The sequence below is a fragment of the Vespa crabro genome, chromosome 23 (assembly GCF_910589235.1).
Source record: "Vespa crabro chromosome 23, iyVesCrab1.2, whole genome shotgun sequence".
Classification (NCBI taxonomy): Eukaryota; Metazoa; Arthropoda; class Insecta; order Hymenoptera; family Vespidae; genus Vespa; species Vespa crabro.
This window is the reverse complement of record NC_060977.1, coordinates 4,239,844-4,253,677: the sequence shown is the minus strand read 5'-3', so window position 1 is coordinate 4,253,677 and position 13,834 is coordinate 4,239,844. Positions and strand designations below refer to the sequence as shown.

General features: G+C 32.2%; 1 protein-coding gene across 3 annotated transcripts in view; it reads left to right on the top strand.

The window, feature by feature from the left end:
- The window catches only part of LOC124431997 (bestrophin homolog 15), a 66,669-nt gene that overhangs the window by 15,376 nt on the left and 37,459 nt on the right, over positions 1 to 13,834 (top strand). The window contains exons 1-2 of one of the 3 annotated variants that reach the window (XM_046980455.1): positions 12,141 to 12,715; positions 12,795 to 12,901. In XM_046980455.1, the coding sequence (XP_046836411.1) occupies positions 12,795 to 12,901 (107 nt within the window). In that variant the 5' untranslated portion in view covers positions 12,141 to 12,715. Of the gene's footprint in view, positions 1 to 12,140; positions 12,716 to 12,794; positions 12,906 to 13,834 lie in introns of those variants that run through there. The other 2 variants (XM_046980454.1, XM_046980453.1) reach the window with 2 other exon arrangements.

The following is a 13,834-nucleotide window of genomic DNA, read 5'->3' as shown; positions in this document are numbered from 1 at the left end:
TAAAATATACACACTCCCTAACTCATTCACGCACAACGTATTCTATCACTCATTCTATACGATATCTTTAGGAGCAACACCCAAGCATTGTTAGTTACTTAAACTACATTGTTTCCACTGTCTTACACAACTTCTATTCTCTATCTTACGCTATTAACATAATTGATTCGTGATACTAATATAAAAACATTATTCGGATTAAAGTCTTACTTATATCCGATTTTTCTTCTGTACGAAGTAACAAGTGCTAGAAACGTTCCCATTGAATTTCAACGAAGTGTAATGCGATTTATACTATCGTGATCAGAGTCGCTTATACATCATACCGATTCGCTTTTGAATAATAACCGATAAAACATTCTAATCTAGGCCATTGAAGCTGCATTAGATGCATCTGGATTCGGTGACCGTGACCGTGATACGCGATTTTATATCTTGGCAATGACTCCATTAATTACGAAGTCTTTATGATCTCTGACAAATACCGACTGGATTCGATGAATGATGGATATTCGAAGGAGGGAAACAGGGGACCGTAAGATTTTCACACTTTCGAGAATTAATTTTGAACATTAATCTATGGATATATGCATTTACATGTATCCATACATGTATGTAAATTTTACTGCAAAAGTGACGTTTCATTATTTAAATATAGAAATTTACATCATTTTGATCAAGATATCGTTTCACTTTTCGATCACCTTGCATTCTTTCTCTCTCTCTCTCTCTCTCTCTCTCTCTCTCTCTCTCTCTCTTACCGACTAACGTATTTTATATCGTGAGATTTTCGAAAGTATTTTTTGCGGTCGCCTTTCACTCGGGTCATCTTATTGTTCTCAAATGTCAGTTCACCGTTGGGTGTTACGAGGAGTTTGCTTCCAAACTTTCGAGATACTGTAGACGGGACTGATATACGATTGGTACTGCTCTATCGTTTCATACATTATTCACCGGATCCAGTGGATTTTTCTTCTTTCTCTTTTTTCTTTTTTTTGTTTTTTATCTCAGCAAATTACAGATTAGGAACAAAATTTTCCATTTATCCTACGTAAGCGATCGCAATCGCATTTCCGTTTGCATTCTGCATGGATCGTATAATGCGCAAACATTATGAATGAATCCGCGTTGGGATACGACAGTATGTGCCTGCGCAAACATAAGTAGATACACTTGGCGTATAGGCATTGGGTACTTTGCAAAGAAAGGAAGGAAGGAAAATAGAAAAAGGGGAAAAAAAGGAAAATGAAAAGGGAGGGGATGCCGCGGGTTGGTACTGCAGCTAGGGTAAAAGAGGAGAAGAAACGAAATTGTGCAACGTGGCTCAGGCAGAACGGCATCCGTCTGGTCGACAAGAGCGATAAAAGGCCTTGGCGAGCCTTGACCGGTGGACCGTTACTTTACGCCATCTAGCACGGAGCCAGACTCCCTATTTTCCTCTTACTAGACGCGAGACGAGTCAACTTCTGTCTTTATAGGTGTCTATTCAGCTTTGATAGAAAACATTTGAATCTCTTTTCTTTGTGGTGGTATTTTCTTTCTCTTCTTTTTTCTTTTTTTTTCCTTTCCTTTCCTTCGATCGGCTCAATTCTTAAAAATTCTAATTTTCTACGGTTGATCGTCGACGAAAAAACACAAGTTATATTCATTATATCCACAGAGCGTATATCCACTTTGATCTTCGAATTTAACAGGAAAAAATCGATTATATAATTAATCGTATCGACTTAAGAGCCGAGCGTCGTTTAGTCCGTCTCTTTTTTTTTTTTGTTCTTTTGCTCGATAGGATCGTACAATGTCTTGGCACGTCCTTGATTAATTCACGATCGATGCTGATCGATTAGAGATTACAATTTCGAATGGATTTAATGATATTTGATGGAAAATTCGTTTAAAAAATTTTACCGATCTCTTTTCTAGTATTATTTATATAAATAATTTATATAAATATTTATATAGAAAATATTTTAAATAAATTGCATCGAATATTGGTAACGATACGAGTTAAGCTTTAACAGTATGACGATAAAAGCGAATGAAGTTTGAGCAATGTATATGACTATACGTTATTGTTACATGTAGCTTGTTTGCAAAGCATTGTGACGATGAGTCATGTTTAAGTAATATTTAGCATTCCGTGTACTGATACGAACGTATCGATGGCGTACTAGTCACTTCCTATGTAATTTTTTGCGGCATGTCGAATCGAACTCATGATTTCCTTTTGAATAAATTTGATAATTTACATGGATCCACGTTCTTCAGGTAGGGGAGCGTATAGTCTTTAAAGACGTTAATAAGAAATACACAAAAGAATGAGGAAGAAAGGCATTTGAAGATAACGATCAAACCTTTGAACTAGAGTGTCCTACCTAAGAAAGGATTATATAATTTTTCATTGTCCATAAACGCTCACGCTTCTTCGCGTTTATAGTTCTCTTAATGGTTTGTCGTCGACTAATATAATCATTCTTTCGAGAAGGAGAATAGAAAGAAAGCCACTCGGAGAATAAATCTTTACGCTCTCGTGTCACGCTTTAAAAGTGAGATTATGTCATGGGTTATTAATATAATATTGACATGAATATATATATATATATATATATATATATATATATATATATATATATGTATGTATGTATGCATGTATGTATATATAAATATTGACGAGTCTATCTTTGCATTTTCTTGACATGCTCGCAAGAGAACGTTTACGTAATAAAACAATGACGAACTTTTGTCGAATCTCGTGAGTTTTCCTTTAATAATTGTCCCATAGCTATTAGATGTTGATCGACGTGAAATCACTTGTAGAAAGGAAAAAGGAGAATAAAATAAAATAGAAAAATGAAGAAAGGTCATAAAATAATAAAAACATTGGTGGAACTTATCGGTTAAATAAATTCAAACGCTCTCGAAAAATTAGTAAATCACAACGCGATTCAGTTTGGAATCTTGATCGATGGATAAAACCGGTCCGTACAGAAGAAGAGAATTCGTTCCGTATAAGTTTGCGGCCGGTGCGCAACTGTTCGCATTGAAACCACGAAGCAAGGAGAGAAAGGACTAAAAAGGAAACGCGTTTCCAGGCGAGCTAAATTGCCGCTATAGTATTATGTTATAACGATCTTGCATAAACGCCAGCTGATATCTGATTGCTTACATATATGTATGTGTGTATGTATGTATATACGCAGGCCCTCACTTGGTCCATTCACTTAGGAGGACCGAGTGAGCGAACGAATATGAGAGAGAAGAGAGCGAGAGAGAATGCGTAGAATGCGTGTGCGAGCTCTCCATCTTTCCTTTTCTCTCTTTCAACGCGTCATCGACGTTCACTTATATGTACGTCAACCTTTACGACCTGCGTCAACATTTCTTCCTTAGTTACACAAGTCTCTGTCGCCTCGGTAAAGTACTCGAACCTCGTCTTTCGATGGCAAAAAGAAAGGAAAAAGAAAGAAGGGAAAAAAGAAAGAAAGAAAAAGAGCAGAAAATAAAATTGTTTTACAAGTCTCAATTCCAAGATCAAATTTAAGATCGGATAGTGTTATCGTTATGTTCTCGTCGTTAACGTTATTTCTATTCCATTGTTCGTATAATTTGTAGAACCTTATCTTAACTCTCTCGTAACAATTTGACCGAGAGGATGAATATATATATATATATATCTACATACGTAGATAAATATGTATGTAGATATATAAATACGTACGTACATGTAAGACTCGATGTAATCAATGACGCAAGGATCCTCTTATATAGAACGTCGAAGATGGTAAGTTTATCTGCAATTGTACGATCTGCCTGCAAGGTACTACGGTCGAAATCTATTCGTTCTTGAGGTTTACAGGTATTACTTTACTCTTATTATTGAAATCCATTTATAATGTGATATCTGAGTTAATGCCCGAACATGACGAAAGACACTTTAGTATTATATCAATTCTGGTTAAAAGAACTTTTCTTTTTCTTTTTCTTTTTCGAGATAACACGCAATGTTTCGTGATGTAGACGCGTAGGTCGAATTCCAAACTTTTCGTTCGTTGTTTAAATCTTTCTTCTACCTATTTTGTTATTTATTTAGTTAATCTTTCTTTTTATACATTTGTCAAACGTTTGTCAGCCATCATTTCGTTTTTATTAATATTTAATTGTTTTCATATTACATGATACTTAAACGCATTTTCTACCGACAGATTCATTAGATCTTTTTATTAAACATTTTCAATCAAATGGCCTCTATCTTATGTTTAGAAAGCTATTGCGATGGTTTTCAAAATTTGAACTTTTTCTTTTATATTTCCTTAATCATTATATATATATATATATATATATATATATATATATATATATATGTGACGCTCTGGTGGGCGGGCAAAAGAGTATAAATCAGAATTATAAATTAACTCAATTTATACGGTTTTTTATATTATACTGCATTTTTAATATATACATATATAGTACAAAATGGCAGGTAAAGAAGCGGTAAAGAAATGAAATAAAATTGTATTATTAAAATCATAAATCAATGTATTTTTTTTGATTATTTTGAAATGTTTACAGGATGGTTAAAGAAAGATTATTTTTAGTTGCACATAAGATTTTTTTCATTAAAAAGATTCTTATTGCCGATAAAACTGATCATTCTTTCATCAAATTTTAAACAACTAATTTTTGTAATTTTTTGTCAAAAATATACTTTGGTATAGTTTTATAATAGTTTACACAGAAATGTATTATTCAAGAGATCGTATATTTCTAATGAAAAAGATTTTTACGACTTCCGCATCTTGATAATCAGCTTCAAAAATAGCTCTAATATATATTACATTTAGCCATCAAAATGTAGTAACTTTTACTTGAAACATTTGTTTATGAAAGCAATAAGATCGAAGATATTCGACTATATCGTTTAAATTGTGACACTCTCTATAGATTTATCAAAGAAATTAGATTTGTCAAAAAGAAAAGAGAAAAAAAAAGAATTAAAAAATGTGAATTACTTTAATTATAAATAAAATATAAGTTTTTGTCGTCAACACAATGGCTTACCCATTGATGGCTTTTAATTTTTGTTTTCTCTTCTACGATAGAACATTATCGAAATTATTATCAAAGTATTAAATTTATTAATAGTGATTCGTATTGATGGAAAAAATATATTTACATATATCATAAGAATAGACAACGAAAACAAAAAGCACAAAGAGAACGATACACGCACGGTGCACGCTATAATTCAACTAGTGACGGAGTAAGAAACAACGAGGTGTCGTTATACGTGAATTCACATTTCGTCTTCTAAACACGTCACGCAGATAAAGCAGATAATCTTAAACATACTAAACACTAACCAATTTAACACTCTTATATCTTATCCTTTTCGTTTTATTATTTCTCTTTCATTCTCGTTTCTTTTATTACTATTCGCATTTATTTGCGTGATAGAAAATTTCTTGTTTTTTTTTTTTCTATCAGTACTTACGAAAGCTCGATCAACGTTTGCTTTCACGGATATCCTGTTTACCGTTTATGAAAATCAAAGAATACTCAGAGGGATCTCCGCACGCAACGGAAACTGATCTTGCGCGTTATGATTCATTCGGCGAACTTATTCGCCGTAAGCCATGAATCATAAGAGCTTTAGAGTCCCGCTATAAACGCAGGATTTTTCTTGGAAGTCAATGTGAATTTTAATTATCACTAGTGCACAATTTATTTGCAGTTTATTATACAATCTATATGAGTCGCGAAATTGTTTTTCCTTCCTTTTACTTTTTTATTTCTTTTCTTTTTTTTTTTCTTTTTTTTTCAATGCTCTTGTGGTCCGTTCAATGGCGCGATCTCGTACAGGACATCATTTGAAATCGACTCGTAGTAATTTATGATAATCATTATTTTCCGTAGTCATGGAATCTCATGACACCGCAAAACAATCAATTGATTATCGATAAGCGGTCGAATAATATTGTCGATAACAATCGTGTGAATAAGAGAAGACAATGCATCGTCTCTCGTGAAACTTGGACTAGTTTATTAAATATTGATTCATTATAATAACAACTAAATGATAATGCATACATACATATACTCCTTTTGTTCAGCCTTTAAACTCGTTAGATTATCGATAGGAAAATAAAGTTTCAAACATTAACGTCATAACGAATTTAGCATAGACATCAATTATGCAATTAACTTTTTCGCTTCGAACGGCGTATACCTAAGATGTCTTAGGTATAAATGATCAAACTCTTTACTGGTACGTTCTTTGAGTAGAAATTAGAAAAAAAAAAATGTTATATAAACATAAAATCGTAAACGTTTCATTATTATACGCTATTATCTTGAAAAAAAAAGGACGGCTTTGATTTATGTTCCCATTTTAAAATGTTCTTCCCTGTTTCGAATGCAAACTTGACATCGTAAGAAGACTGAGTTTATTACTCTTCGAATTTCAGCTTCAGCTCAGTGAATGCATAATTATTGATCCTTCCAATTAATACCGTCGGTTTATTATTACATTGGGGCGTATCAATAACGATCTCGTTATTAATAATAAATCGATTTCATATTTTTACTCGCTAAACCGTGTGCGAATCTTTGTTTATATAACTTTTTTTTTCTTATTTCTATTCGAGGAAATATTGGAGAAGTTTGATCGTTTAAACGAGGGACACTTTGTATATACCTTTTCGTATATAATGGATTCTCATATATATATATATATACGAAGAATGTATATAGGGTGTGACTGAATGGTCTATACAAACTTTGAGAATAAGTTCCGGGGATTTGAACAAATAGAATATGTTTTATAAATATGGGGTTGAAAATGTATACTTTTGGACTTATGACGATTCGAAATTTTCAGGAATGTTTGGAGAAATTATCACGTCAAATCATATAGGACTAACAAAATGTATTTTTTTTTTATTTGGGTAAGGAATGCAGGTTGAAGGAGGATTAAAGGAAATACGAGGGATTCAAAAAAGCAAAGTTAGGCGCTTAGACATTCACGGGACATTTCACAAGACATTTATATTTACTTAGGACCTCGAATTTCATTCTCAAAATTTATACAGATCATTCAGTTACATCCTGCATATACGTCATCGAGAAATTAATGTTCTGATACGAACACGAAGAGTAATTTTATATATATATATATATATATACATATATTGTATGAATATATGTATATTACGATGAAGTACAGGTACATATACCCCATGAAAAAATGGACGCTCAGATATGAATAAGGTATCGAGTATCGTAAACATCCCGTATGTCAGCGTCGAGCTGTCAGCGATGCGTTTCGTTCACGGAAAATGCATTATTTGACGAGCTCTCGTCGGAGCGAAGGGGTCAATCATATTGATCTACGAGCCAAACGACATTTATTGGAGTTCTTTTTAATTCGATAAATCATGTATTGTCAAAAGACATTCTTCAACACATGTTTTGTTAGAATTATATATAGATACCAGTTTATCCTATCCAGTTTTCGAAAGGAAATAACAAAAGTATAATTTGGAATAAAGAGTAAAACTGAACCAACGCTTTTTACAATAGTAGTAACACTTTAGTAAGTTAACTTAAGTTAATCTTTAAAGAACGGGTCATGCACATCTTTATGCGATCATCTTTATGCACACGTCATCGTCTGACGATCGATAAATCAATTGATCGATCAAGATATCATCGGAGGCTTATTGTTAGATCAAAGCGAGAAGAGACATCCATTCGTCGTCGGGGCGGAGATGACCGATGGGTCAATCGCATGCAAACGATCTCGTAACAGAAAACGAGTTTTCAGTTACGCTGAAACACCGTCGACATCGCTGATGCACCGTCGATATCAACGTTTTTCTACATGAGATTTTTCTTCCTATGAGCAATAATAGATAGTAATAATAATCTTGCTCGTTTCTTTTAATACATTTATTACGAAGCCGAAACGATGATTAATCAAAATAAAATATCAGAATAAAGTATTAATTTTATTTATTTTATCAACAAGTATGTATTTTGTAGAACAATGAATACTTTAATAAGTATAAATAATAAAATCATAAGTAATAGAAGTGATCGGTATAATTGAAGATGAATAATTGAAGTAACCAGTATAAATAATTGTTGGTACAAATAATAGCGCGTTAATAATAGTTTTTATTTGCGTCTTGTTTTATTATAATTACTTAACGTTCAATAGCAACGAATAATTGTATTTAGAAATTGTATTTTAATTAAAATACTGACAAAAATTTGTCGATATAATACTGGCCGCTCATATTACGTCATTTGACATCTTATCATAAATACTGATCGTTTATTTCAAATAGGAATTGAAACAAATTATTGAAAATAATACAATATAATCGAATGAATAACAAGCAAAAATATATATGATTTAATCGATCTGAGTAGTGGCGTGCTTAATACGCATCATCATAATACGCATTTCGTACGTTCGCCTTTAGCCACGTTCTTTTTTAATATTCCCACGTCATTTTGGACGGAGAATCGTTAAGTCGAGAGAAGGCCGAGACACAGAAGGATAGAATAAACGTCGATTATGCGCGGTGCGGTAGCTGTTGCGGCAGTGTGTAACATGGATGAATTTACGGTGGCGTCGTGTCATCGAATGTCACTGCACGAAAGCAATGGGGCAATGCCTCCTACCATGACCCACTGACACGAAAACAATGAAAATAACTCGTAACTCGTGAGAGCAATACTTCGAGTCGTCGTAATCGACATGTTCGTGCCATTAAAAGCGAAAAATAATCATCGTACTTTTCAATCCAAAACAGGATCTCACCAAAACTATAATATAATGCGTTTACGAGAGAATATTTTTGAGAGATGTGAAAAGAAAAAGAAGGAAGAAAAAGAAAAAAAGAAAAAAAGAAGAGAAAAAAGGAAAAGGAGAAAGAAGAACGACCGTTAAGTATGTTTAACATTTAAATTATGATATAGATCTGAATATTATTATAAAAACATCAATGATCTTCAAGGAAAGAGACGAAAAGAAAGGAGGATATCCAAGGTGTCCAAGTTTTGTTAACGATGCTATTTCGCAAGGTATTTCACGAGTATCGAAATTCAACGACTTGACATCCGTTCAAAGAAGGATCGTTTTACCGCTATACTTTCACTGATTTCGAGAGACTTTTCGTTCGATAAAGATAAATATTTATAATAATTTTCACGAGAGTGTTTCATCGTTAAATAAAGGTTTCTTCGAAGAAGTCGTTGTTTGTTCACGTAATGAAATAAATTACGATGATTTATGTACGTAAAGTCTTGTTTAACTGGCTATACCATAATATTTAAGGATTTTCCTCTGTTATTTTTACTCCCATTTCGTTTTATTCGCGCGATACTCATTTTTATACCTTCTTTATATCGTTTCTCGATTCCGCCATTGGTGATTTTATTCACTAGCAATAATAATGAAAGGCGCCAACGACGCCACATGTCTCGGCGACTTCTCCGCTATCCATTTTCAGATGACTCGTTTCAGATAAGACGAACTTTTACGAGGAAAATTATCTTTGTTTCGTTCAATGTCGCTTTCTAATGGTTCTTGATTTCTAACGTTATTGGTATTCTCCCAAGAATTCTGTAAAAGTGAAAGGAATGCATATGAGCCGATTTTAATTAAGCTTCCACTCATCGTATAGTTCTAATCGCATCGCTCCTACAGTCCTAATCGCCGGAGCTTCTTTTCTAATAACAAAAGAAAATGATGCGAATCATCGATCAATTAATATACATTAGAGTGATATTATGAAGTATCGGAACGTTAATAAACAGAGTGAGGATAATTTTTTGAATTAGAATCGATAAAGCGAATAACAAATTTCTACAAATGTAGAGATGCTCGTTGATGCTAACAGTTGGAATAATTAGTCAACTCATTAGAGGTTATTAAGCCCAAAGAAATAACGATATAATTGATCTTTTAATAGAAATTAGAATTACACGTATTATTTTTATGATTACCTTTAGAAAATTGCGCATCGGGCGTATACTCGATGACGATAGTTAGAAATTTTTATAAACTATAGTAGGAAAGTTAACGTCAACGATGCAACAGAGTTATACGAATTCGCGAAACAAATGAATTATTGAAAATATTTAAAATCGAAATTATATAGTACGCGCGTATCTATATTATAAAATATAATTTTACGTATATATATAATATAAATTTTTTTCATCGATCATTTGCTATTCTGTTCATTCACAGCTTACTATAGTAGTTATATATGGAGAACAAAACACCACGCGATATCGTCACGGTAGTTGGACTCATCGTTTGGAATGTTCTCATTGTACCAGACATCCTATCCTTTCTTTCCTTTTAATATATCCCTACGTCGGTCGATAATTATTTTTGTTACGTTCAAATCTCGAACCAAATTATATTTTGGATCTTTCGTTAAATTAATTAAAATATATTTAATATTTGATTTTTTAACACTTTAGTCGTCTAAACGCGATCGTCGACCTTCAATTTACAATTTAATCTCATATTATTTTACGTTTAAATAAGTTGACGATAACACATAAATAATAATCTTCGATTTATTTCAAGACAATCTTTATTCATTTCCAAATTTTACGATTTTAATGATAATCAGTTATGTCACATTTTCTTTTGAAATATCCATGATATCATCTCGTCGAAATTCATGCTCATATGTTTTGTTTTTAAAATATGATACGTGCTAAGTGTCCTGATAATTTCTTTATCTTTTCAAGTTAATAGTAATAATAATTAGGACTTAGCATCGCGACATTTCTTTTTCATTTTCGTCATTATTGTGAAATGAATGGACGTGGAACATTTAAAATCCGAACAATAAGCATTTGAAATTCGAAGGTAGGATCCGAAGCATAATAAGAAATAAGCTAGTTAGTCTAGTGTGTCTGACAGGTGCACTTGAAGTAGAACGCTTGATATCGACGGTGTGCTTGACAGGTACACTTCGAATGATAAGGGGGTTAAGTTATTACATTTGTAATATCAGTTGAACACATTCGTTTCAAAAGATGAGACATATGTATCTTTCTTTTCTTTTTTTTTTTTTTTTTCTTTTTTCTTTTTTTTTTATACATTTAACATTCTCTCCGGAGAATGAAATATGTCGCGTGTATTTTTTCTGTCTCTCACAAATCATATGAGAATATTAAATGTTTCCAAGTATTTTTAACATATTTCTTGATCGCCGACTGTACGTATCTCTTCGTACAGCAGTCTTTAACGTGGTAATAGCACGTCAAAATCAAAAGTTATAATTTTATTCTCATATAACATTGATTTTATTTCTTTGCCAGATAAAATCTGTTAATGTTATTTAAAATGAAAAGTGTAAAATGAAGAATCATCATATTATCGTATAAGATGATATTTCTATTGATTATATCAAAGTAATGATTGATTTTCACGTTCAATGCGGATTACCATTATTCAAAGAATTGTAAAGTTATACATGTGGAAACAAATTTGAATCAATAAAATTACAAGTTTAGATTTTCTATTAATTTTAATAATTCTTCGTCATGTTATGTATGTACGTTCGAAAAAGAGAAATCACAACGTTTTCGTATTTTTTCAGTAAAAATCACTCAAAGCGAATGCCTTAAATATTGGAAAATCAAATAGCATAATATAATGGTATTGAACCATGACTCTTTCTGAAATACCACAAAGTTGTCAATTTCATTCGCATTTCTATTCTGACCACTGTGCTGCATACGAAGTTGAGCATTCAACCGTTTGAAATATTCATAATAAACAATTGCGTTTGAATGTCGTAAAATACCGTTGAAATCTATTCTCCTTCTTTCGGGAGAACTAACCATCCCTGACACACATTTGATTCGCGACGTATTTACTTCACTCTTCGTCTGTGAATATTTATATATGAATACGTTTAAAATTGGAATTAGTCCAGGGCCAACGTGGAAATTTAAATAAAAGTAAATTTGTAATACTCTTTTGGTATAAACAAACATGTTGCACAATCGTGTAATTCCTTGGAGGTGGGGGGGGGGGGCGAACAGGAAAAAAGATCTTCTTCGAAGCAAAAAGGGAATATCGTCTCTTTTCTTTTTTCCTTTTTAAAAAAAGCCTTACTAACGTGAACCGATCTTGTTGCTTAGCAAGAAATATTCGCCGAAGTGGATTAAACTGCGTCTCGGTGACACAGAAAATGTTGTAATTCGGTAAATGTAACGGATAATCGAAGTTTCAGCGTACTTCGGAGCAAAGATACGTGAGTCGACACGAAGCAAACCTCAGAAATAACGGAACAGCCGGACGGACGTTTCGCACAGTCGAGACAAACTACAACCATAGATTCGAGATGGCGAAGAAAGAATAATTGCGCTTAGTAGAGAGTCACGGAAGTTTGTTATATACATATAATTTCTGTCTCTTTATGTATACGTTTACATATATAGAAAAGTGACGATGACGATACAAAAGGGATCTAGTAAACGTGCGAATTTTTTTCATATAAGATAAAAAAAAGATAGATGATGACTATGGACATTTCGTAGTTGCAGCCGTGAAGTTCGTTCACACGAAATCAGGAAGTTTTGACGAAAAGAAGTTACGACGAGTTTATCGAACGTGTTTCTATTATTCTATCACACTAGCTGACATAATTTCATATCGTCGGAAATAAAAAGATAACTTGTACGCGTACAATTTTCTTCTTATATATGTAATCTCTTTTAACTTATTCTTAATCTTATTTCTTTTTCTTTATTTTCAGATGGCGGGGATCGGTTTACAAACTAATCTGGCGGGAATTACTGGCCTACCTCTTCGTTTACTACCTCATCAATTTTACATATCGATATGCGCTCAACGAGCAGCAACGTGCGTGAGTATATGAGTTATTTATCGAATTGAATATGTATATGTATATATGCACATATACATACATATACATATATATATATATATATATATATATATATATATATATATATATATATCTGTATATATACAAGAGATTTACATAATTTTCATCGAAATTGTCGAAATTTTTATAAACGACGAGTTGTTATTTCTATTTAATTATTCAACAGGAAAAATAATTTTGATAATGTGAAAAAATCATCATTTTGTCTATACTTTTGTGACAAATCAGTATATGATATGTCTTTTCAAATGTTACAGAAAAATATGATAAAATATTAATTCTACAAATTGCAGGATGCTTTACCCTGGAATTAACTTTCGCTCGGAATACATTAATATCAATTTTTATATTATCTTAATATATAAGTAATAAGTAAGTGTAATTGTGGTTGCACATAGGAGTTTTTAAAAAAAGTTTGTTTTATTCGAAACAATATGGCACAGTTTTCGAACGCAGAAGTCGACGAAAATTCTTGAAAGAATGATTAATTCGTTTAACTTTTTGAACAAAATTAATACCCCAATCAATAATATTCCAAATAAAATGGAAGATGATCTTGTGTTTTAAACATCTTTACAATCTCAATAAGAAAATTTTAAATCGATAGGATAAAAATTCATTGTGATTTATGTGCGTGGGATTAAAAAAATTATCGCAAGCGTTTAATGCTTCAAACTTGCAAACTTCTGTCACACTCTCAATTAAATAGAATAATATAGAAAGATATTTTTTGAGATTTTGAATATGAAGAGAAGGTAAAGAAAAGTTTGGATTATTTGTAACCATCATAGTGACATTTTTCTATAAAGGTTCGATTTAAATATTATACATGAATGTATCATTAATCATTTTGGCGCTCGTTACGAAGGAAAAGGAATGATTCGACG